Here is a 23538-nt window from a genome sequence, read left to right as displayed (position 1 = left end):
GTTGTTGGAGGTCTTGGGACTTGGACCGTTTCACCTCCGCTCAGACGCACTTCTCCACCACATCCCGCGTAACCACCATCATCACCATACCATCGATGGAAACCACATGGCCCCCCTGGATCAACTCGCGGCTCTGCTGCCCTTCTCCTCGAATCCCAAGCGGAAACCCCCCTCCTCAAGGTCCGTGTGCCTGTTAGTCCCTGGAGCTTAGAACGCCCAAGAACCTATCATCTCTTGTCCAAGGCACCTGGAAGAGCTTCTATTTTTGACAGAGCCGCTTGGCCTTGGCAGCGGCAGGTCTTGACACGCATGACGGCGCCGCAACCCCGAATGGCATGGTCTCCGCGCCTCTCTTGTCCCATCCTCCACCTTCCAACCTCTCACCTTTGACACTCTCTCACTGGTTGTGGTTCTGGTTCTGGTCGTGGTTCTCCATGCCAGGTATTTGAACCTCTTCTTGGCGCTCCGTGGGGATTTCATTCATTACGCTCTCTCCTCCCACCTTACCTTGCCACTCGTTGACGCGTGTGCTATTACCTGATTTCCGTCATCTCTCTTTATTTCCTCCTCACTTCAGCTGTGCTGTTTGTTCTGCTTCTTCGATTTTCCTCCACCAAAGGAATCCCCTTCTTTTTCAGTACTACCTAATAATTCCTCTTGAGGAGAGAGACACTTACCGGCTGCGCCGACACACGATACCCAATCTTTTCAATTCAACTTTCCAATTTTTCGCCATGCAGATCACCAGCACCCTCATGACCCTCGCCGTCCTGGCCGTAGGGATCAACGCCGCCCCCGCACCCCTGAACATCAACCTCGGCGCATACTCCCCTGCGTTGGTAGTCGGTGATGGTGCGCTTACATTCGGAGGCGAGGCGGAGGCTGGAAAGGGTAAGGGAGGCGCCGCCGCAGGCGAAGGCGCAGCAGCCGCTGCCGCTGCCGCTGCCGGCGTTGGCGCCCCTGGAGCCGCTCAACAAGGCATCGTTGCAGGCCGAGATATTACAAAGAGGGTGGAGAAGCGCCAGAGCGGTTTCGATCGTGCCCTCACGTTTGCCGAGGCCGCGCTCACAAAGGGTCCCAAGATCCAGCTCGGAAACGGCGAGGGCGGCGCCGGCGTCGGTATCATCGTTGACAACAACCCTACCGCTGCTGCTCAACCGAACCGTGCCGGTAAGGCTGAGAGGAGGAGATAGGTGGAACAATTGTTAGTTTTGCTTTCCGCGAGGGGAGGAGAGCCGTTGCGTAATCTTGCTAAAGTCCGATCGAAGTAAAAGTAAGTTTGATGAATTCTCTCTGAAGAAACGAAACAGAACGAATAGCTGACTCAACCCTCTTTCAGATACTGCCATTGATACTCTGTCAGAGGAGTTGGAGTTCGCTCGCCTGGCCCCCGTTGATCGAACGCAATTCTGTTCTTCAGTCTTTGAATGAATTTCTGCGGACTTATAAACCGGCAATCCGCGCGCGCGCGCACGCGCTTCTTGGCACTTTGGCATGATGATTTTCTCACTTATTCTCGTTCGTGTACTTTTGGGGGCATGTAATATTTCCAGGCGTGGTGTAACTTTGGGGGACACAAAAGAGATTTAAAATGACGCCTTGAGTTCGCGGGTGCAAAGGATAGATCGAGCACGATCAAGGACGTGACGACACCTGGAAATAGTAGCGATGAGGTCCGGCATCGTGTCACCCGTTGAGGTAGCAATTAACTTCGTCGGGATTTGTTCTGATAACTGCCGTGTCCTTCCGGTCTTATCTTTGTGAGATTGATGACGAACTCTCATCCAGGTTGGCCGATGCAATGACCGCGTTAGTGTCTGCATAGGTTGATGTTAGTCAAGGTTGGTTGGGGGCCAAATTCGCACACGCGAAGTAGGTCCGGCAACTAAGATGCCGCCGTTGTTGATATACGCCGTGTCTCACTGGAAACTAAGCACATGAGCACTCCAGTCAAGGGTCTCACTCACACAGATCCAACTCGACGGGCCGGCCCCCGTGTGGGTGTGTATACGATGTCTGACTGTGCGGTACTTGCTAATGGCTGTCCGCAATTCAATGACATTGGTTCGGTTGATCAAAACTCCTGCACCTTAGCCCGACCAATTCAGCTTATTGGTGGATCTGGCCTCTCACCCCCATTTATCGCAAGTGTTGATGGGCAGAATCATGTGCGCATTTTGCATGTTCATGGCACCACGCTGTCGGTCCTCACTGGCCAGTCTCAATGCCTTGCAGCCTGCCTGCAGGTCTTTTGGATGTGTCAGGCGCAGCCGTACGATATCGACAAGTCTGGGCAGAGAGGTGTCAAAACAAGGTTAGTCGCGTCTTGATTGTCTTATCCGATGTGTCTGGGGGGGCGTGGTGTTGCCTGTGGCGCTGCAGCTCGTTCGTAGGAATTGCGTTTATGCCTAGTCTTGGCCTTGCGATGGAAGTATGCAGTGGATGCTACTTGGCACCCGTGAGAAGTTGTAAGATGGTAAGCAACTTTCTCTGCGAACCACAGCCTGCTTCTGTATTCCTGGATAAGAATGACACGTCTTGCACTTTCTTTCCTTTTTCTTTCGTACTGTGGCTTCTTCGGTCTTTTGACACTCATTCATGTGGTTCATTATTTACCACGCTATCTAAGTTACTTGACGGTATCATTTTGCCTTAGCCAGTGAGGCCTTCTCTTCTTGGCTGGATATAACGAATAAGACGCTTACCAACCAACCTGATGAGATCCTGTCAGCAATGCATACCTCTCCCACTCCGATTTCGCTGCAACCCCGCGAAACCCCTCTTCCCGTCGCTGCCCGACAGGAAGAGACAGGCTTTCATGTCATAACTCAGACGATCTATCGACCAAGTTCAACTTTCGTCACATACGTTACACTAGGGAGCGGGCCACCGACATCATACTCCGATGGCAACCCGGCCGACCCGCCCCCAGCCGCTGCTCCGACCACGGACCCACCACCTCCGGACAGATCAAGCGGGTCCCTATCAAGCGCACAGATAGGAGGAATCCTGGGTGGCATCGTGGCCTTCGTCGCCATTGTTCTCATCGCTTGGTTCTGCATTTCTCAGAACAAGAGAAGACCAGGACCGCCACCGGACTGGGACTCCTTGTATTATGACTCTTCCTCCGAAAGCGGGGTGACCGGGTCCCGTGGGCCGAGGACACCAAGGATACCTCCGCGGGTCTACCCGACCCGGGGCCGACCAATGCAATACGTTCCAATGCCACAACCACAACCACCCGAACCTTTCCACATTAATCGTTACGACGCATGGAAAGTCAAGACCAATGGACCAGCTCGCCGTCAGCAACCCCCGCCGCCTCAGCGCTATCGGACACGGGTTTTTTGAGAAGTTAACTCTGATAAAAGTCTGGTCTCGGACGCGGCCTATCGTCTATATCGCCATGTTGCGGATTCTGAAACATTCCCTTTGTTCTTCCAATATACACACAGCCACGGAGGAGGTTATTGGACGTCTATGGCGCGAGCGGAAGTGATTCACGAGGACAACATGATGTAGTCAGGTCTTGAGGACAAAAGCAGGACAGCAGGGATATGATCAAGGACGGCCGGTTGGCTTTGATACATGCAACATTTGATACCCTCCCCCCCCCCTCTCCTACTAGCAGCTGATCACGGTTTTGTGACTTCTTTAATGGGTCATTTGATTTCGAATCCCCTTAATAAGTCAAGCTTGGCTACCTTCCCATGGTCGAGATCAGTTTGAAGAGCATTCCCTTATACCTTCTCGACGATGAAGCAGCACAACGATCCTGATCGTGAGAATCTCGAGGTTATCATTGTTTGGATTTGCCTCGGAAGCCAGTGACAAAGATTTCAACGAGAGTCAAATTCACCATGATCACTATGATCTGTCGCTTGGGGTCTCGAATCGCGCTGCCCTACATCGATGTTCCACCAACAGCCTGAATGGCTCCATTCTTCTGCGAGGGCCTCTGGACTCCATTGCCTAATCTGCGGGCAGATGCCTTGAGACCAAGCTCCCGTTCCCAGTTTTCTTGAAGATGAGGGTCTCGAGAGCCCAGTGCTCCAGCAAATATCTGCTACCTGTGTGATCTCATATTATGTCAACGCCAAGACCGGAAATGCGAAGCAAATTGCACCCACCGGCTCGCTAATTGCCTCGCCAAGTTGTCTCTGATAATTTCTCCGCATCCCTCTTTACCCCGCGCTCACAACTGGGTACAGTATGCGGAGAAGCGCAAGAAGGATTCAGCCGCAAGGGGTTCGTCAGGTTGAAGGGAACGCTCTTTTGGGAAGAATCAACGTGTTTGCTCGCACCCCAGTCCGCGAAATCTTCCACCGACCGGCCGAGGGACCTTACATGAACCCCACAAATCTTCCACGTATTGTTGCATTCAATCTGGGGATCATGATGATATGATCCGCCGCCGGTGACATTTCATTAAACTTAAGCTCTTAGGATTTTGGGTATTTGAGTACGGATGGCTCAGGGACTAGGACTCAAGGAGTGACGCTTTCACATCCCTAACACCACTCTGTCATTCCCGTGTGCGTGCAAGTTTGTCAAGATGCGGACCACCTCTTTGGCTCTATGGGCCGCCGCCCTTGGCCTGATGTCGATTGTTTCCGCCCAGGATGAGCTTCCCAAGCGCCCTAAGGTTGAGCCCGCTCCGTTCAACACCGGAAGGGCCATGCCATTTTCGCCTCCCAGAGACAAAGACCGCTATTGCTACGTTAAGCCGAGCTGCACCGAGGGCAAGGACGACGCGCCGAAGATCCTCAAAGCCTTCAAGGAATGCAACGACGGCGGCACGGTGGTGTTCGACAAGACCTACCTCATTAGCTCGCCGTTGGATCTCACCTTCTTGAAGCACATTGACGTAGTAATTACCGGCGACATCCAGTTCAATGATGACCCCCTCTACTGGGCCGACAACAGTTTCAAGTTCGCTTTCCAGAACCAGTCAGTCTTTTGGAAGTTTGGCGGCGAGGATATCAACATCTATGGTGATCTTGGGAACGATAAGTCTGTCATTGATGGTCGCGGTCAGGCATACTGGGAGGCCATTCAGACCAACAGTAGTGTAAGAACGCCAGGTCATGCTACTTTTCGAGTGTGCTAAACAGGACATAATAGCTCTTGAGGCCCATGTTGTTCTCTTTCGACGGAGCGAAGGGGGCGACAATGTCACACCTTCGGATGCGCAACCCTCCCAACGTGAGTTGTGACCACCACATCTAGATTGTTACAGGCTAACGAGACCAGTGGTTCAACCTGATTGCGAACAGCACCGATGTCATTATCAGTGATATGGATCTTAAAGCCCAGGTAGGTCGCTCCACTGATTTACCCCCATCTCAGGGCGGCGCAAAAGCTGACACAATAATTGGGACAGAGTCAAAATGGTGTCAAGATCGCCAACTCGGATGGTTGGGATACTTATCGGTCCGATCGCATTGTGATTCAGAACTCAGTGATTATCAACACAGACGGTGAGTTTGGTCACGGATGATCTGGTTGCTTGCAGCCTAATTATCGAAACTCTCGTCAAGGTTTCGTGAACTAATCTCGATGGCTTATGCAGACTGTGTGTCATTCAAACCAAACAGCACCAATGTTGTCGTCCAGAACCTGGATTGCACTGGCTCACACGGCATGAGCGTTGGCTCCCTGGGCCAGTACAAGGGCGAGACCGACATCGTCGAGAACCTCTACATCTACAACACAACCATGGCCAACGCCAGCGATGCCGCTCGGATCAAGGTCTGGCCAGGTATTGAGACTGCTTTCCAGACACTTCTGAACGGTGGCGGTGGTCTCGGGCGTGTCAGAAACGTCACGTATGACCTCTTCAAGAATACCAACAATGATCGGGCTATTACGATCACGCAATGTTACGGCCAAAAGAACCAAACACTCTGCGAAGAGTTCCCGGTAGGTCCCTTCGTTCTCTCTGAGCTCTTTGTACAATTGAGTGCTGATAATGGTGATTCTAGGCCAACCTTACAATTTCTGACATCACTCTGAAGAACATCTACGGCACGGTTTCAACCAAGCTAGACCCGCAAGCCGGAAGCCTCGTTTGTAGTGCCGCAGACGTAAGCTTTCCATCCATCGCTATGAAAGAGCATTGATTCTCCGGACACATCACTGACATTAGTTTTACGATATAGCGTTGCAGCAACATCCGCGCCGAGAACGTCACAGTCACGGTGCCAAGCGGGAAGCCACCTGTGTACGAATGCAAAAACCTGGACAAGAACTTGCTCCAGATCAACTGCACGTCCGGAACAGATGGAGATCGTGATATCACCAATGGATAGATGAAGTAGACTCTATTCAGAATTACTACAGCTGCGGGTTGAGCTTGTAACAACCCCTCACATTCTTGACCACAACTTGTCCAAGTCGTATTTCATCGATCAGATCATTCAAAATCAACAACGCTCTATCTTCTGGAAAGTATGGTGTGACACCAAGTTGATGTCAGCAAATCTCACCAAGTATAGTTAGCGGCATCGTAATCTCTGTCCCCAGCCTGAGTCTCATCGCCATGCCAGCGGCCATCAAAGCCCTCGTAACTCATGCCGTCCTCGCCGCGGTCCTCGCCACCATCTGAGCGATTTCCATAGCCTGGGTTGATGTCGAAGTCTTCTTCCGCTTCCACTCCAGCGCGATTCCACCAGTGAGTTTCATCCAGCTCTGTCTCAATCTGAGCGATACTTGCCTGTACTCTGTGAGCCACATCCTCCTTTAGAAAATACAGCCATGATTCCATCTCGGCGAAAATCTCTTTGTGAATCATGCCAGAGACGTCGATCGGTCTCATTCCGTCACCCAAGCTCAACTTTGCTTTGGTTTCAAACTCATCCCTTACTTGACGGTACCAATCTATCATACGTCGGGGAGCGCCGCCGCGGGGAAATGGCTCGGCAATATGCTCACCTTGGAGGATTCGACTTCCGAAATCAGTCTCGGCCTGACAATCGTTGCAAATGGTCTGCTCCATTGGCTGCTCGCTGTAGGTTTTGGTCTTCAGATTCGGGACGTAAGAATCGCGACAAAGGATCGAAAACATGAAGGCTTCCTTGCATTCGGAGCATTGGAGCAACCTTCTGCACACTGGGCAGTCCTTTGGCTGATCGCTTTTTGCCCGCGATCTGAACCACGATTTGAGGCATTCTTCCCCAATCATATGGCCACACGCAAGGATGACGGGCAGTTCCCATCCGACTTTCCAGGACGTACTTTCGTCTGCGCAATCCTCATGACAGATGGAACAGGGAACGCAACATTCGATGCTCGGGTCATGAAGTGATCTGGCATAGACGTCGCGAATATCTGGCCAGTAAGACGATGTGACAGTTTCCAGCTTTCTTGGGCGACAGCTGTTTCGGTAGTACATATGGCAACCGGTCGCAGATTCCCATGGGCTTTGGATAAACGTTGGCGACTGAACGTAGCTGCACCTACGTTTCTTAACACTTTCATCGTCAGTTCCATCTTCAGATCGTGAGGAGCGTTTGGTACATGTTGAGTTTGTCGTCAGAGCTGGCGTCTCTCCAGATTCGCTTGCCCGTGATCCACTTCCAGAAGAAGACCGGTCAGCAATGTAAGCGGTACCAGAACTAGTCTCTTGGATTTGCTTAATCTCAGGGGGATTGGGGACCTCTTCTTCGAGTGAGCTTGTGTCCTCCAAATTTCCGGACACATCCCTCATCCAGCAAAGAATGTCAGCCGGGTCGTGAGTAGGCGAGGCCATTGTCGACAAGTAATGTGATAAGTAAGGCACGTGAGCTATATAAATGAGATGCTGAAGAAGAGATCCGATCTCGCAGAGTAGAGATGTTCAAAAGTCGTAGTAGTCAAAAATGTATTCTTGTAAGGAAGATACGCGCTAGAGTTGTATGTCAGGGGCTGAAAAAGTATTGGTGATGTCGTCGATGGTCAGGCTGTTGATGACTGTAGGCGATGCAGACACTCGGTTGCAACGGATTGTTAAATAATATGTCTGAAGCCAGAGAGTCATCGACACAATGGTTCTAATGTCGTTCACAGCGAAAGCCCCTGAACAATCATGTTGTAGTCTATCAATGATACCAATGGCTTGAGTATTACCAAAATAGCTGATGAAAGCACCGTTTGTCAATGAACTTGGAAGTCGAATGGAGTGTAACAAAGCCTTGATTCTTAAGAGTTACGGAAACAAGTAACACAATGTTATGTGCCTGAACGTGGCCGCAGCAGTGTGTCAAATCAATGGGGAACAAAGAAGTTCGAAAGACTGGAGATCACAATCGCAGAGCGCTGGAAACAAGTCAACCAAAATTGAGCATTACATCGCTGAAGATAACTTTGCAACTTTCTCAGCTCACCTCTAACAATTGCTATCAACTGGCGAATATCTCATTGTTGTTGTGCCTGTCTACTCTATGATTCGACCTAAGCCTCACCAACACATGTGCTACAGAATGGTCAGTGCTGGCAAGTCCTCGACACCAACCTCTTCGGAACGAGTGTCAAGTTGGCATTCTACTGCAACGTCCAGGATGCTGCCTGGGAGATTCCCAACCGAAACGTCTACAACCCCAAGGAGCAGCCCCTTGGATGTAAGTCATTTCCATAACTTGGCGTCCCCCTGTCCTGCAACACGATCATGACATACTAAAATTGCGAATCAGTTGGACTCACCAGTCTAGAGGATGGCAAGTGGCTCGTTCAGCAAAATGAACGGGGCCACAAGGTAAGCTTTGAGTTTGTAGCCAACGGTAGCAAGGCAGTCGGCATTCCCAGCGCCAACTCTGGGTCCGTTGCAGGTGCCATTGACTACTTCTCGTCCCAGGGCTTGACAGTTGACAGCCGTCTTAAGCCCGAGATCTCAGCTCCTGGTAAGCTATCGTCGTCCCGACATCTAGCTGTTCAAACATTTCGTATTTTACCTAATCCCCATATCAGGTAGTCCCTTTCTTCCCACGTATCCGACATCCGAGGGTGGGTAGGCTGTTCTCTATAGAACCAGCATGGCCACTCCATATATACCTTAGTTGCTGATTAGAGACTAGCTCAACTCGTTCTAACAGAACTTCAACATTGCCGGTGTCGCCGCTCTCTACTTCTCAGCGAACGGAGGCCGCTCCAAAATTTCCAGCAACGCCGGCGACTCGGCCCACCACCTCATCGCCTCCAGCGGCAAGCCCGTCGCTCATCATGATGGAAGCGGCTCTCTAGCGTAAGTCTCTCTATCTTGGCGTTTTTAGATTCACCGAAGCTGACGGGTTATTACCCCTATTCCAATGCCAGGTGCCGGTATAGTCGACGCCTTTAAGGTCATAACCTACAAGACATCGATCACTCCCCCCGTCATCAATTTGAACGACACAGACCACTCCACCATCTCCACTGAGCCCGCTTCCGATCCCGTACTCCTCGAACGAGGGCGAGGTGGCCACGGTCAAGTTCTCGGCGACTGCACTTGATGTAGCTCCTGGTACGACTGGAGTTCTGACGGTGACTTTCATCTAACCTGCCGGTATTGATGCGACGCTTTTCCCGATCTATGGCGGATACATCAATATTATCGGCTCTAACGACGAGTCTCCGCGGGTGACATACGCTGGTCTGTAGATGATGCCAGTTCAATAACAGCTCCAGAGGTAACTGACTCTCCACAGGTATTAAAGGCAGCGTCTAAGATAGCAAAATTTGGGCCGGCAAATGGATTGACCCCGTCATTCAAACCCCCGACTTTGTGCTAATCCAAGAGAATGATACCTTCAAGATGACTATCGAAGACACCTTTACCATTGACTTTGATATTATCTGGCCTAGTCGTGAGTTCAGCTTCGATGTATGTACTCCTCGTTTCCCGAATCAAGACCAAGTACTTCATCTGGAAATAGCTAACCCTTTCAAGCTCGTCGAACCCTCTTGGGAGCCCATAGACTGGTCACACCCCTTTGTTCCGGGCTAGAACAAATACTTTGGCTCCCTTCAGCATCACAACCTCATCTCAGACGCCTACTTTGATGCCCCCGTTCAACAGTACCCGCGCCTGCCCTCGAGCACCTGGTGGCCGAGCGGCAACTTCTCGCACGGCAGTGCGATCGAGAGCGGCAAGTACAAGATCCTGTCGAGGGCGCTCCGGACGTATGGTGATGACCACAACATTAGCGACTGGCAGATCAGGGTCTCGCCCAAGATCATCGTCGACAAGGATAAGGCTTGAGGCTCGCACATATTAGCGCGTCAGATGAATCAAAGGGTAAATAAGTCTGTAATTAAAGCAGAATATGAAGACCGAGTCAAGTCGGAGTCAAGTACAAGCCATCAAAGATGACTCGGTTTGGCCTAAGTTACACTACTGGTCATCAAGTTGCTTGGGATCTGCGTTACATTCGACACCAACCTCCGTCATGGGAAGGACTCATCCAAGACTAATACATCCACCTCCAAATGGCGAAACTCCCAAGCACAACCCCACTCCCCAAATGCGTCAACGCTTTCCCCCCATCTCCTCGTCCTCCCTTTCCACCCATCGTCCTAATAATCCACCAATCCATGATTCCAACAAGCGAAGTAACGGCCAATAACGCAGTCACCGCGTCTTCATTGCCGCTTCCCTCCTGATACGTCTCGAGCCCGACAAACAGCAACCCTGTAGCTAGATCGCGCGCTGATTTGGCATAGCTAAAAGCCTCGGCTTCTGCGGAGAGGGGTCTGGCGATGCCGAAGGCGTCGTAGATTGCCAGGGGCCGGACGAAGCCTAGAAAGCCTATGAAAGTGAGGCCTGTGCCGAGTACGTAGCTCGGGTAAGGAGAGAAGGGGGAGGTTATGTTCATAGACATTCTGCTCAGAGTCGGTTTTGCGTGTCTTTTATCAAGGTCGCTGGTGCCCAATTTTAGTAATTCGTTTTTAATTACAGTTGACCTTTAGCATGCAGAAAAGGGTATTAATCATGAATGGGGAGCTTCCTCCCCGACTGCGATCTCAGAGGGAGGGGCAGCTTAAGTATCTCAAACAGCGTTCATCTGAACATGCAAACCGGGTCGTGCGGAGCTCCAGGTTGGAGCTCAGTGTGAAGGACTCGAGCTCCAAGCATCATGCGGCAGTCCGATGCGAGCGGGGTGGTATTGAAGCAGACCCCCGAACACTCGAGGCCAGTCTTTCCCGGCTGTTATGGCCATAATGCGACAGAACATTCTTTATAGACTGACTTACTTGTAGCGTACTATATCCTCAGGGTTTCAATGCTCAGGAACGACCGCATTAAGAATCCCAAGAGTGCTACATCGAAGTTAGTGTAACCCTTGACTGATTGCTGTCGTCCGATGGTTTTACCTTCTCATCGCATACCACGAAGCTGTGAAACAAATGACGAACCCAATCAAAAGTTCGTCGATGGTCAGCGACCAGTGTACGAAAGCTGCCAGGACGCATCACCGCAATTCGCCCCGACCTCCCCCAGACCATGCACCGAAAACAGACCCACTTCCGGGCCCGATCCCGGGCGACTCCGGGGACCCCACCAGGGAGGGACCAAAGTACTTAGGCTTATTTTTTAGCGCAGACCAAGCAGGAAGGAGCTAAGGAAATCCCATCGGCCCCTGTCTAGCATCCCGATCCTTCGCATCAACACGATCAGCCGTCACACAAGTTTTCTTCGCGATGGCCTCTTTCCTCCATCATCCACACTTGCACTCGCTGTCTTCGCCACCACCAAGGGAGCGCTCGCCTCTCGTCCACTCGCTCAACGCCTGGTACACGTGAGTGACTACCGGCTTCCACACTCGACCTCCACGATCGCGATCACGATAACTGATCGCCACCACCGCAGCCATGGCCCTTCCCGACACCCTCCTCGCGTTCCTCATGACGCTCCTCTCAACAGCGCACGCCTTGAACGTCACCGTTCCCTCCGAGATCAAAGCTGGCGTCGAGACGGAAATCGAAATCGGTTTCGACTACTGGAAACAGCCGTTCGTCTACGAGACCCTCCCCGGGCCAGTCTTTGACGAGATCGTGGCGGTATGCCGCAATCCAATAGACGAGGACGTCGGCTGCGGCCATGACATGCTGTACGAGCACTATCAGCTATTCCTGTACACCGAGGAATGGATGTACACCTGTAAGAGGGCCTTTCTTCCTACCTCAGTATCCTTGCGCCTTGCGCAGTACCGATAAAGTGCATCACTGACAAGGGGTCGACTGGCAGGCTACCTAAGCGACTTCATCCCAATGGGCACGACCAGACCCAAAATCACAATCCCCAAAGACCTCGGCCCCTCCGAGTCCTACAAAATAACAGCCATGGCCTTCAACGGCTCCAAAATCCAAACAAACTACTACGGCGTCGAATCCTCCCCAGACTTCACCCTCACAAACACAGACATCAAAGACTGGACGGCATGGGAATCCTACGGCGGCTGGCTGAAACCGTGGTACTCCCTCCCCTGCTCCTCGTACGGCTGCTTCCGCACCTGCGGCCTCAAATTCGCAGACGAGCACGGCAACAAGAAGCAAGGCACGGGCGCGGGACTCTTCAACTGCCTGAACGAGTGCCCCGGTATCCTCGCGGACTGGAACGACCCCGACTCGCAGTGGTCGTGGTATAAAGCGTTCGACGGGCACGATTGGTCGGGCGAATCGACGGCCGTGACGACGAGCACGCCGAGCGCGGTGCCTAGTACTACGGGGTACGGGTATCAGACGATGGATAAGCAGGAGACGACGTTGTACGGCACGCCGACGGCGCCGACGGTGTATTCGTGGGAGAGTCTCTTGACGGCGAGGCCGACTGCGACGAGACAGGCTTCGGCGGGGAGGAGGACGGCGAAACCGCCGGTGGCAGTGCCGAAGAAGACGAGCTATGCGGGCCTCATGGCGACGATGATCTTGACGTGCCTTGTTGCTTTTGGCGTTGGTTCCGTGCTTGGATGGATCTGGCCGGATGCATTGAGGCAAGATGGATGAATGTGGTTGTACATGGGACGTGCAGAGCAACGTGACTTAGTCATGGGATGACACTTGAAGATGAAAATAACACTAAATAGTACTGCCAGCTACAAGATGATTTAGCTACAACATCAATTGAGCTATGCCTCGTACCCGCCTTTCGATTGCTTTAGATTCGGGCTTCTCTGCATCGAAGCTCAAAGGCCGAGCGGATCCTCTTAGCTAATAGTAAAAGCCACCAGATAACACCGCCTGCACCCCGCACAAGCTCGATGCATCAGCTGGGTGCTGCAGGGAACGCCCGGACGCGCGCTCTGCTGCGGGGAACTCCTGTGCTATGAGACGGGGACTTGAGAATCGGGATTCTTAGCCCATGGTTTACCTCAAAACGTCTTGTTTGGGGCTGGGTCGCGGTAATCCTCGGCCCAGAGCGGTGTTTGACACATAAGTCCCCAAGTAGGGAAGTTGGGACATTTGGCTTTGAGATCCCATCTTGATAAGAGATGTGCCTATGTACATGCCGTATCATTCAGCTCACCTCACGAACGGCTTCACTCAGGGATGAAGCTTGCATGCTGCCATGTCATCTCAACGGCTGTCTCCTCTTATCAACCTCTCGCTCCTCCTCCTCAACCCTTGTACATGTCCCTCTACGGCGCCTTGTGCTCCCTTCTCTCGGGACTAAACACGATGAGGGTGAGCGGCTATGGAGCTGTGTCGCCTACCCTGCAGTGAGCCGACAACAAGCGCCCTATGAAACCGGGCCCTGGGCCGATTGCGGGGTTAGCCCAAGGGGGCCGCAAGGGCGTGATGCTCCCTTTTCTGGGGAACAAGCTTGGGCCGGCGGTCGGTCTGTGGAACGATCCCAGTTCCTGGCGTATAAACTCGTCTTTGTCGCCCGTCACGGGAGGCCCTGTCCCGACTGACTTCAGTCAAACTACCCCCATCAGGCTTCACCTCAGAGGACGAAGCCTATACCAAGTCTCCAGAATTGTGCAACTTCTCCGCCGCGGCGCGTCATCGGTCAAACCCCGTATCCCATACACCGGTGATCGGTCGAGTCGTTCATCCCCAGCTTGCTTGAAGTGTGCCACACAAGCTCGACGACTCCCAGGTACTAGACTGTTCAGTACTGACGCAGTTGCCAAGCGAGACTCTTCCCCTCCCTCAGAGTTGTTTGATAACACTGTGAAGTAGTCAATCACACACACACACACACACACACACACATCCACCTCACTTGTTGATACCTACCCCGCCCCCCTCTAATACACACTGCTGGCTGGCTAGTTGGCCCGTTATTGCCGTTCTTCACCATGCCTTTCAGACAATTGCCGGTGCCAATGGCACGTTGCTTGCGCAGCTTCGGCCCTGCAGGTGGGCGTCCAGGGAAATTAGTCCGCTTCAACCAGACATTGGCGCCCAGCATAGCCGTTGTCGGCGGCCCTGCTCGTCAACTTGCCGGTTTCTCATCCGCTGCCCCACTGCATCGAAGTGGGGGATCAACATCACCATCATCCTCCCATGCGGGTGCTGGTATAAAGCCTACCAGCTCTCGGCCTCTCGTCGAGGATGAGTTCAAGACCACCATCCAACAGGCCAGGAACCTTTCTTCGAAATCAACCGAGATGTATACCGCGTCTTTCGCCTTCTTCGAGGCGCTATGGGATGCCGGCGTCACCCACTGCTTCGTGAACCTGGGTTCTGACCACCCCAGTATTATCGAAGCCATGGTCAAGGGTCAGAGGGAGCGAAAGGGGAACTTCCCCAGAATCATCACATGTCCCAATGAAGTAATGAAACTCCGTCTCTTCCGCGTGCGTCCACTTGGGCATGTGCTAATGAGGTATCTAGATGGTCGCCATGTCCATGGCCGACGGCTACGCTCGCCTGACTGGAAAGCCGCAATGTGTTATTGTCCACGTCGACGTAGGCACGCAAGGTCTCGGCGCTGCTGTTCACAACTCGTCATGCGGCCGCGCGCCCGTTTTGGTGTTTGCCGGTCTGTCTCCCTTCACTATCGAAGGCGAGATGAGAGGCAGCAGAACAGAGTACATCCACTGGATTCAGGATGTCCCTGATCAAAAGCAAATCGTTTCGCAATACTGCCGGTACTCTGGCGAGCTCAAGACAGCAACCAATGTCAAGCAGATGGTCAATCGCGCCCTTCAGTTCTCCAAGTCAGACCCTCAAGGGCCCGTATATCTTTGCGGTGCTAGAGAGGTGATGGAGGCTGAGGTCGAACCGTACAGCATTCGTCAAGAGGACTGGGACCCCGTTGAGCTCGGAGGTCTTCCCAAGAACGCCGTCAACAAGATTGCCGAGGCATTGGCCGGTGCAAAAGAGCCCCTCATCGTCACTGGATTTGGCGGCAGAGACCACCAGTTCCCTGGCGCTCTCGTGGAACTCGCAAACACCGTCAAGGGCCTGCGCGTTGTTGACACGGGTGGTAGCGACATGTGCTTCCCCGCAGACCACCCTGGCTGGTTGGGACTTCGATTTGGTATTGAGGACGCGGTAAACACTGCCGATGTCATTGTCGTTCTCGACTGCGACGTCCCGTGGATCAACACTCTGTGCCACCCCAAGAAGGACGCCAAGATTTTCCATATTGATGTTGACCCGCTCAAGCAGCAAATGCCCGTCTTCTACATCGCCGCCCAGTCGAGATACCGAGCGAGCAGCCTGGTGTCAATTGAACAGATTACTGCACACTTAAAGGGGCAGTATGCTGCTCAACTTGAGTCTGCGGAAGCCAAGGAGCGCGAGGCAAAGGTCAAGGAGTCTCACAAGCAACTTCTTGCCAAGATCGAGGAAAAGGCGCAGCCCAAGGCGGATGGCGAGTTCGGCACTGGCCACCTTACCCGGTCACTGAAGAAGCTGTGTCCAGAGGACACCATCTGGGCCATTGAGGCTGTGACAAACACGATTTTCGTCCACGACAATCTTCAGCCCACACTGCCCGGATCTTGGATCAACTGCGGTGGCGGTGGCCTTGGATGGTCTGGCGGTGGCGCTCTCGGTATCAAGCTGGCAACCGACTTTGAGAACGGTGGCAACAACAAGGGCAAGTTTGTTGTGCAAATTGTTGGCGACGGCACATTCCTCTTCTCTGTGCCAGGTAGCGTATACTGGATCGCCAAGCGATACAATATCCCTATTCTGACGATTATTCTGAATAACAAGGGTAAGTGGTCAACGAATCCTTCTGGCGAGTTTGAAACGAAAGCTGATGTGACGATAGGATGGAACGCCCCCAGGCGGTCACTTCTTTTGGTGCACCCTGATGGTGAAGGTTCCAGGGCGACCAACGAAGAGATCAACATCTCATTCGACCCGGCACCCGATTATGCCGGCATCGCCAAGGCGGCTGCGGGTGGAGACTTGTTTGCTGCTCGTGTAGACAACGCGGCGGATCTTGAGGGTGTGCTGAAGAAGGCTATTGAGACGGTGCAAGGCGGTCAGCCCGCTGTTTTGGATATCAAAGTGGCCCTGGGTTCATAGATATAGCGTTGACGAAGTAAAACGGAACGGTGAAGGTAGAAGACCGGTATAAGCGAATGGCGTGAGGTATCTTCACCAGGCTGATAGAGCATGACCTGGTAGATTTAACGCTTGTTTTCGCAGACGTAGATGGATCGTCGCGGGGCTCACCCGGCAGAATAGAGAGTGACCGGGCATTTGAAGTTTGATTGGGATACAATAGCGCTCGGAACGTCGTCGGGCGAGCATGGGTGACCCTTGGGTGTAAGTAAGACTCTAGAGATGCTGCAAGAAATCCATCGACGACCGCGACTTGTCATCTAGCTTCGCGATGGGATCATGTTCGCTGGGTAGCTTCCGACATTAGTAGCCACATAGACGGAGGGTCCTGTTGAGATGGTATTGTTGAATATGAGAGCTGTTCGTTATCATCGCTGCAATAGGCTGCGGGCAACGGTGAACGAGGCCAAAGGAGCCCAAGTAGCAGCGAGACCTAGACCTAGACTTCCCCTAACCCAGCGGGTAGATCTCCCCGAGAAGCCGGCCAGAATCATGGCTAGTCTGCGTGGTGTGTGATGTACGCGACGAGCCTAACTGGCCATGGATGATAATCAGGGGATGGATGGGTGGGTTTTGCGGCACAAGCCTGGGGGTAGGTAAGTATGCGATGCCATGTTAGTCGACTGAGTCGGGAGAAGGAAGTGGTGTGGTGTGTAGCCGAGATTTCGATGTGTTTGCCACCGATGGGTCGTTTGGACAGGGACACATTGGATGTTCGTATCATTATCGTCAGTTTGCCGTCACATCGAATCTGCAGCGGCGTGGGAAGATGCAGAAAAAAAAATCAATGGCAATTCAAGACACATTAGTGAAAAGCTCCACCAGCCAGCCAGTCAAGCTCGGGGTGGATAGAAAGCCTAGAAGATCTGGAAGAGCGTTCCGTCAGCTTTCGAGAGCCTGCAGTGATGCCTGCCTCAATTATCCGAGGGCTCGTGCATCAAATCTGGTCATTTGACAAGCAAAAAGGGACCCCTAAAACTCCACTTTGAGCCACCATCGGCGCCTGCCTCCAAAATAAAACGGGGGGGGGGGGGTGGGTGAGGGGTGGGGGCACAGCACCGGCCAGGCCAATGTCTGTGCTGCTCTTAGCTCTGTCGAACCCCTGCTCAAATTCATCACCACACCACATGGATGGAAGGTGCCCGCTGAGGGGATTTGGAGGAAGCACACACTCCAGGTTTGCGACAAGACTGAGAACGAGGAAGGGACCACTGCAGGGCAAGGCAGGAAAGGGCGAGCGGATGCCACCTGCAAGACAACACCATACAGGTGCCTTATGCGTGTCTCCAACCTATCGAATTCCGCAATGTAAGGTAGCCGCAGGCATTGTGCTTGGGTGAATGAAATTCCGTTGATATCAGGGCAACCCATCTGCTATCGGGCCTTAACGGGCACCTAATCGCATCTTAGTCATGTCCCGTCGCCAGGGAGCCCCTCACTTATTACACGAGAATTTGAACCGTCACCGCGGGAGCCGAGCTATCTCTGCAGCCGTCCTGCCCGATGCGAGGCGATGTAAACCCAAATTCGAGGGCGCGGCTGCCATCTTGTTCGTGTGTGTAAGAGTGTGCGAGCAAAATGTGTCAATTCCAAGTCAGCAGCCGTTGTTTCTGTGGTCCTTCTTGAGATCCATGTAAGGTATGGATGGATGACTGTGTACGTACATACCTGTCTTGAGGTACCGTACCTACCTTACCATACCAACCTACCTAGGTACCTACCGGGACATACCTTAGGTAGAGGAGCTGGAGGGAAGGTGTAAGCATCACTTCAAAATAGGAAGGAAAACAGAAAACTCGAGGAAGGCACCAAGGATGGCAAGAACAAGGATGAGGAAAAGGCGATACGGGCAAGCGGGCACCAAGGAAGGGACTGCCTCTACGGAGTATGTACCGGTATGTACTTTCACACAGTTCCATCCTCGGCCTGTGGAACCTGCGTGCCTGCCTCTCCACCTCCACCTCCACGTCCGCCTTCCCAAAATCCCGGCCTCCTTCCGAACAATGAAATTTCTCCAAAATTTCAACCGCTCATTAAAATGTCCCGGACTCCCATCCCGACCCGGCGCACTCGACAACATTACATGCAGATGCAGACGCAGACCACGATCGACACATAACCGGGGACGTCCACGACGACCTAGGATCAGCAAATTCATCAATACACATTCGATAGGTGCCCATCTGGCTAAGGCAGCGCACTAGCCCTTCCGTTATCATCCCATTCTTCTTACTATTTGGCCATCCTCTTCGCCACCTCGGCTCACCTCCTGTCGTGGTTCCTGCATATCTCCTCTCTCGCCCCATCAACAAGTCAGCCAGCCACCACCAGCTTGGAGTACTTGTCGACTCATCAGGTGGTCATCCACTGATACCGCAATTTTTTGCCCGCCAAACTACTACTACGTACAACATTTCTTCCGTCGGTCTATTCAGCCCGTCTGTCCCCCGCTATCTGCTCGAGTACACAAACTGCACGGCTTGTTGAAGCGCGTTCCCAGTCAGGTCGCCTCCGCAGAGAATAATACGACTTTCCATCCCCTGTGCGGCACTACCTACGCTTCCCTGCTTGTACACTTTGCACCGGCGACGTCCGCTGCATTGCACCAGCTCCAAATCCCATCAGGCAAACGCCACCCATAGTCTGCTGTTCTGCGGCCTGCCCAGCCTTTTGCTTTTCTTGCAGGTGGCACCCAATTTGTTCTCAGCGCATCGCTTCGCCTGCAGCTCCAAGCCGTCCTCTTCCCCGGCCTTCATCGTTGTTTGGTCTGCCACCTACCTGCAGTTGCAGTGTGTTTGGCCATTAATACAGCACTTTGCAGCGTCCTCGACTTCAGACGATCGCCGATCCCTCCACCGCAACGGGGATGCCGTGTCTTTTGGGCTCTCTTCGCCTACCGCATGCCTGCAGTTCCCCGCACTAGCTTCGAGATCAGCAAAAAGATTGTGCTCTGTCACAAGCACCTTTACCAGTAATTCAACCTTGTCGGTCCAGACCACCACCACGAACCACCGATACCACCACCAACGATATTGCTCCGAGCGAGACATTGCCAACCGAACCACTTGCTTTGCTCTAACCCCCCAAACGAGACGTGCAGCCGCACCGCATTAATATTGACCGACCTTTTCGAGCCCCTCTTGACCACCAAGAGACACCCTTGGTGAAATATCGCCTTGCGCCGATCACCAGCTTGCCCCTCTGCTCGCCCTTTCATATTTCGCGGCCGAACGACGATAATTCCATCCTACTAGTCGAACCACGATTCCACGCCAAGTTCCTTCTTTTCTTCCAAGGACCAAGTCTGTTAGCTTGTCTTAGAACGGCTCGAAACTACGCCATTCGGGCCAGACCATTTGGGGGCCACCTGCGAAAGAGCCTCCCCGCGACATATTCCGACCCCCGCAAGCCGAATCTGGCCGAGGGAACTGCAACTGTGCAAAGATAGTAGTTTGGGCCATGAAAGTTGTGTGAAATAGCTCAACGGTACACACATCACACGGCTCCCGTCGGGGCTTTTGCTTATGATTATTTGTTTTCTCGAAGCGTTAGATGCTCGCTGTTGCCCACGCCGAACACACCGAGACACTACTCTCGTACCCTAACCCGACGTCATTGTCGCCTTATAACCGTCCCCGGTGTGTCCCCCAGGACCAACACCAAAGCACCGCAGGGATGACTCCGAAGCCTGTTGAGGAGGGCCTGCCTCTGGAGCAGACAGACTCGAACGCGAGCGCCGTCCCCGACCTTCCGCCACCGCCGAACCCTTCATCCGATCCGCGACTGAGCGTTGCCGACTGCGATAGCCCCCCGAATGTCCCCGAAAACACCGATGTCTTCAAGTTATCGCCTAGGGCGGCGATGAAGCTCTTGAGTGGTGGAATCGAGGCTCTCGTGAAGATAACAGGCGATATTCCTCCAACACCACCTCCTACAAGCCCGACACTACCCAATATGCGAGGAATGGCGGCAGAGAAGGAGCTCATTCGCACAAGCTCACAAAAGAACCTGGCTCGCATGCGCAAGGAGGCTGAGGCTGCAGCCGCAGCTTCAGCGTCTTCGCCTCGTCGACCACCGATGATGTCCCAGATGAGCGGCTCGAGTAGCTCGACACCACAATTAATAGACGGTGTCCATCTGCGGCAGACACAATCGCCGACACCACCACCGCCACCGAAAGCACCCGAACCACATATAATAATTGGGGAGAACTCGCAGCCGATTAATCTTCAGCATAGTGCAATCACGCGCAAGTTCTACTCCAAGAAACCGCCGCCCATTGGTATCGACGAATATCTAGCGCGAATCCACCAATGGTGCCCGATGAGCACTGCTGTGTACCTTGCTACTAGCCTGTATATCCACCGCTTAGCTGTTGACGAACGAGCGATTCCTGTGACGCGGCGAAATGCGCATCGATTGGTTCTAGCGGGACTTCGAGTGGCAATGAAGGCGTTGGAAGACCTCAGCTACCCGCACAGCAAGATTGCCAAAGTTGGAGGCGTTAGCGACGTCGAGTTGGCGCGCTTGGAGATTAGTTTTTGCTTCCTGGCGAACTTTGAGCTGGTGGTCAGAGAAGATACGCTGAAGAAGCACTGGGAGGTTCTGAAGCAGGAGCAGCCATTGAGGCTCATACATCCCAGTATACCGAATCTGTCGTTGAACAGGAAGCCTAGAGAGTCGGCGCACTCCGGACAGGAAAACCAATGGAAATGAGGAGGGCATAATGAGAAGACCTGAGGGCAATGGGATAGGTCACTGTGTTTGCAGCATGGTTGTGGCATTTGAAGGAGCAAGAGCGCATCATCACATTGCATTGCAACGGTGTACTTCTGGGTATGTTACGTCTGATACCGATTCGCTTCATGGTACAAAGTACACTCTTAATGGAGCGGGGCTATCTCCTTGGTGTTGAATATAACTTTTGAGGCTCCTTTTGCTTGAGTTGAAGACGACGATGGTGGTGGGTGCTGGTGTAATCTTTAACAATCCCTTGGCAATCAACTTTGTTGACAAGTTTACTGTTCTCTGAATGCGAATGCCGCCACGCGACAATATGAACATTGACTTTCGTCTCAACTGCTGTTTCTTCCTGGATAGAGGTAGGGATCTAAGATGCGATGACATGTGCCTCAACCCAATTACCTACCTTACCTACCTACAAGGGATCGCGTGCGAAAAGTGGCTCATCGATAAATGGCGATCAAATTAAAGCTTATCGATAGGTTACTTGGGTACCTGTATCAAGGTATCGCGTCGCGTTACGCTTGGCAGGAACACTCACTGGAGAAAGTCTGCAAGTTGGATGGGGTGTGCCTGCCCAGAGTCGCATGTTGCCTGTGGAAAAAGAACGGAACCACTCAGACCCGCTTCTAACGGGTACCGTGCGCATGGCGGAGGCAGCTGCAGCCAGCTTGGTTCCCTACCTTCCCTTACCTTGAAGCTCAGAGCTCCGCCGCCTCGCCCGTGCCCCCCCCAATCTGGAACCTGGACAGACTTTCTCTTCCCAACTCCCGCTTGTCGTTGATTCAATCTCAATTCAATCTAGACATTGACGCCCGCCACGTTCTTTTACGCCTGTCTTTACGCGCCCGATCTGGTTCAAACGTCTACGCGATCAATTGACCGATTGCTGTCGCGATAAACCGTGCTGCCCGACGCAGTCTGATCGAACCACTCTCTCAAGTAAAACCAGGCACACTCGCGACCGAACCAGTTACAATGGCCGAAGAATTCAACAACGACGTCGAGATTGTTGAGGATGCCCCTGCCAATCCTGGCGCCGACGTCGAGATGGCCGAGGAGGGCGATGCCAACGCTGAGGAACTCCCCTTTGCCGAGGGCGGCGAGAGCGACCCCGTCGAGCCGCGCACCACTTTCGTCAGCTACCTGTCCAGCCCCGTCGTCACCCTCTTGGTCGGGCAGGGCGAGTCGGAAGCAATTGTTACAGCTCATCAGGCGCTTCTGATGCAAAGCCCCTTCTTCAAGGAGGCCTGCGCCCAGTTCAGCGACGATGGTAGCGTAAGTGGTCCTCCCACGTTGCGGCATTCACCCGGCGCATTCTGCATTTCCCCGACGTTACTGACTCAATGCGCAACAGCCGCGCCAAGTCGAGCTCGTTGGTGAAGACCTCGACGCGGTCGGATGCTTCCTCGAGTTCCTCTACACAGGAGAGTACTTCCCCCGCAAGGTTGCCGGTTCGCGCACACTCGAGCAAGACCCCTCGACTCCCGAAGTCGATGCAGACGGCACGCAGCTGCTGAAGCACGCGCGCGTTTACACCCTGGCTGAGAAGTTCGGTGTCCCAAGTCTCCGCTCGCTCGCCAGTTCCAAGATCCACTGCGTCAACTCGACGGCCAAGGGCGAGATCGCCTACGCCCGCTACGTCTACGCCTACACTGGCAAGGACGACACCACCATCCGCGCTCCCGTCGCACAGTTCTGGGCCATGCGCTCGCATACCCTCCGCTCCGAGGCCGAGGACGAGTTCCGCTCTCTGTGCTTGGAGTACCCCCAGTTCGGATACGACGTGCTTAGTATGTGGCGGCGCTCGAATACGGTGAAAATAATGACTATGCTAACTACCAGTAGCCCGTGTCCTCGACGACAAGCTCAAGAGGGAGAAGAACGACAAGCTGCACCCATCATCATCTCAAGGAAGCGCTCGCAAGCGTGCGCGACACAGCCAGATCTAGAGCGACAGGGAGCGAATTTAACGGTGCATTTCTTGCGTGGCGTTTGCTACCATGGTTCAGGGATCTTTTTTCGATGGAGCTTTTGGCATTTCCTGGAACCATTCGCCATACCCCCTGATTCTCGTACAACACTGGGCCGGAGTAGATGCGATTGTGCAAAAAGGCGAATAGGAAGTTGTTTGATTCCTTTGCAGACTGCTATGCCCGGTCTTGCTGTACGCGTATTGTCCTGGTGTATAGGAAGCCGTGGATACCACTGTGGGAAATATTTTGAAGACCAACTTGCTGCCTGTGGGTCTGGGAGCATTGCATATATGTATAGTAAGGTATGGAGCTACAAAGCAATGCCTTTCGTCCGGAC

General features: G+C 53.2%; 12 protein-coding genes across 12 annotated transcripts; 10 read left to right on the top strand and 2 right to left on the bottom strand.

Annotated features, from left to right (window-relative positions):
- Window positions 1-734: 734 nt before the first annotated feature.
- Window positions 735-1193, top strand: CTAM01_12070 (uncharacterized protein; the record flags this gene model as incomplete). Its single annotated transcript, XM_060528078.1, has 1 exon — window positions 735-1193. The coding sequence occupies one exon, from the start codon at window positions 735-737 to the stop codon at window positions 1191-1193; it is 459 nt and encodes a 152-aa protein (XP_060377345.1).
- Window positions 1194-2733: 1540 nt separating this feature from the next.
- Window positions 2734-3351, top strand: CTAM01_12069 (uncharacterized protein; the record flags this gene model as incomplete). The annotated part of the gene is made up of 1 exon (XM_060528077.1): window positions 2734-3351. The coding sequence occupies one exon, from the start codon at window positions 2734-2736 to the stop codon at window positions 3349-3351; it is 618 nt and encodes a 205-aa protein (XP_060377344.1).
- A 1204-nt stretch (window positions 3352-4555) lies between these two features.
- Window positions 4556-6311, top strand: CTAM01_12068 (exopolygalacturonase; the record flags this gene model as incomplete). Its single annotated transcript, XM_060528076.1, has 7 exons — window positions 4556-5071; window positions 5125-5205; window positions 5254-5316; window positions 5384-5480; window positions 5573-5922; window positions 5985-6086; window positions 6162-6311. 7 exons carry the CDS (start codon window positions 4556-4558, stop codon window positions 6309-6311), a joined length of 1359 nt encoding a protein of 452 aa, XP_060377343.1.
- Window positions 6312-6484: 173 nt separating this feature from the next.
- Window positions 6485-7750, bottom strand: CTAM01_12067 (uncharacterized protein; the record flags this gene model as incomplete). The annotated part of the gene is made up of 3 exons (XM_060528075.1): window positions 6485-7021; window positions 7237-7376; window positions 7462-7750. 3 exons carry the CDS (start codon window positions 7748-7750, stop codon window positions 6485-6487), a joined length of 966 nt encoding a protein of 321 aa, XP_060377342.1.
- A 497-nt stretch (window positions 7751-8247) lies between these two features.
- CTAM01_12066 (peptidase) lies at window positions 8248-10213 on the top strand (the record flags this gene model as incomplete). Its single annotated transcript, XM_060528074.1, has 8 exons — window positions 8248-8305; window positions 8436-8597; window positions 8670-8876; window positions 8948-8979; window positions 9069-9217; window positions 9393-9475; window positions 9750-9835; window positions 9983-10213. 8 exons carry the CDS (start codon window positions 8248-8250, stop codon window positions 10211-10213), a joined length of 1008 nt encoding a protein of 335 aa, XP_060377341.1.
- A 208-nt stretch (window positions 10214-10421) lies between these two features.
- Window positions 10422-10832, bottom strand: CTAM01_12065 (uncharacterized protein; the record flags this gene model as incomplete). The annotated part of the gene is made up of 1 exon (XM_060528073.1): window positions 10422-10832. The coding sequence occupies one exon, from the start codon at window positions 10830-10832 to the stop codon at window positions 10422-10424; it is 411 nt and encodes a 136-aa protein (XP_060377340.1).
- Window positions 10833-11823: 991 nt separating this feature from the next.
- CTAM01_12064 (uncharacterized protein) lies at window positions 11824-12957 on the top strand (the record flags this gene model as incomplete). The annotated part of the gene is made up of 2 exons (XM_060528072.1): window positions 11824-12112; window positions 12200-12957. The coding sequence occupies 2 exons, from the start codon at window positions 11824-11826 to the stop codon at window positions 12955-12957; spliced, it is 1047 nt and encodes a 348-aa protein (XP_060377339.1).
- Window positions 12958-14282: 1325 nt separating this feature from the next.
- Window positions 14283-16443, top strand: CTAM01_12063 (thiamine pyrophosphate enzyme; the record flags this gene model as incomplete). The annotated part of the gene is made up of 2 exons (XM_060528071.1): window positions 14283-14732; window positions 14794-16443. The coding sequence occupies 2 exons, from the start codon at window positions 14283-14285 to the stop codon at window positions 16441-16443; spliced, it is 2100 nt and encodes a 699-aa protein (XP_060377338.1).
- A 1109-nt stretch (window positions 16444-17552) lies between these two features.
- CTAM01_12062 (uncharacterized protein) lies at window positions 17553-17881 on the top strand (the record flags this gene model as incomplete). The annotated part of the gene is made up of 2 exons (XM_060528070.1): window positions 17553-17760; window positions 17844-17881. The coding sequence occupies 2 exons, from the start codon at window positions 17553-17555 to the stop codon at window positions 17879-17881; spliced, it is 246 nt and encodes an 81-aa protein (XP_060377337.1).
- A 776-nt stretch (window positions 17882-18657) lies between these two features.
- Window positions 18658-19457, top strand: CTAM01_12061 (uncharacterized protein; the record flags this gene model as incomplete). The annotated part of the gene is made up of 2 exons (XM_060528069.1): window positions 18658-18819; window positions 19125-19457. Coding segments are annotated over 2 exons (495 nt in total), but the record flags the coding sequence as incomplete, so codon positions are not given.
- A 700-nt stretch (window positions 19458-20157) lies between these two features.
- Window positions 20158-21198, top strand: CTAM01_12060 (cyclin; the record flags this gene model as incomplete). The annotated part of the gene is made up of 1 exon (XM_060528068.1): window positions 20158-21198. One exon carries the CDS (start codon window positions 20158-20160, stop codon window positions 21196-21198), a length of 1041 nt encoding a protein of 346 aa, XP_060377335.1.
- Window positions 21199-22203: 1005 nt separating this feature from the next.
- Window positions 22204-23177, top strand: CTAM01_12059 (uncharacterized protein; the record flags this gene model as incomplete). Its single annotated transcript, XM_060528067.1, has 3 exons — window positions 22204-22503; window positions 22583-23018; window positions 23074-23177. The coding sequence occupies 3 exons, from the start codon at window positions 22204-22206 to the stop codon at window positions 23175-23177; spliced, it is 840 nt and encodes a 279-aa protein (XP_060377334.1).
- Between the last annotated feature and the right edge of the window lie 361 nt (window positions 23178-23538).

The sequence above is a fragment of the Colletotrichum tamarilloi genome, assembly GCF_030869305.1.
Source record: "Colletotrichum tamarilloi strain Tom-12 chromosome Unknown Scaffold_71.1, whole genome shotgun sequence".
In the NCBI taxonomy this organism is placed as follows: Eukaryota; Fungi; Ascomycota; class Sordariomycetes; order Glomerellales; family Glomerellaceae; genus Colletotrichum; species Colletotrichum tamarilloi.
The sequence above is the reverse complement of the archived record's forward strand: the minus strand, read 5'-3'. Positions and strand labels throughout refer to the sequence as shown.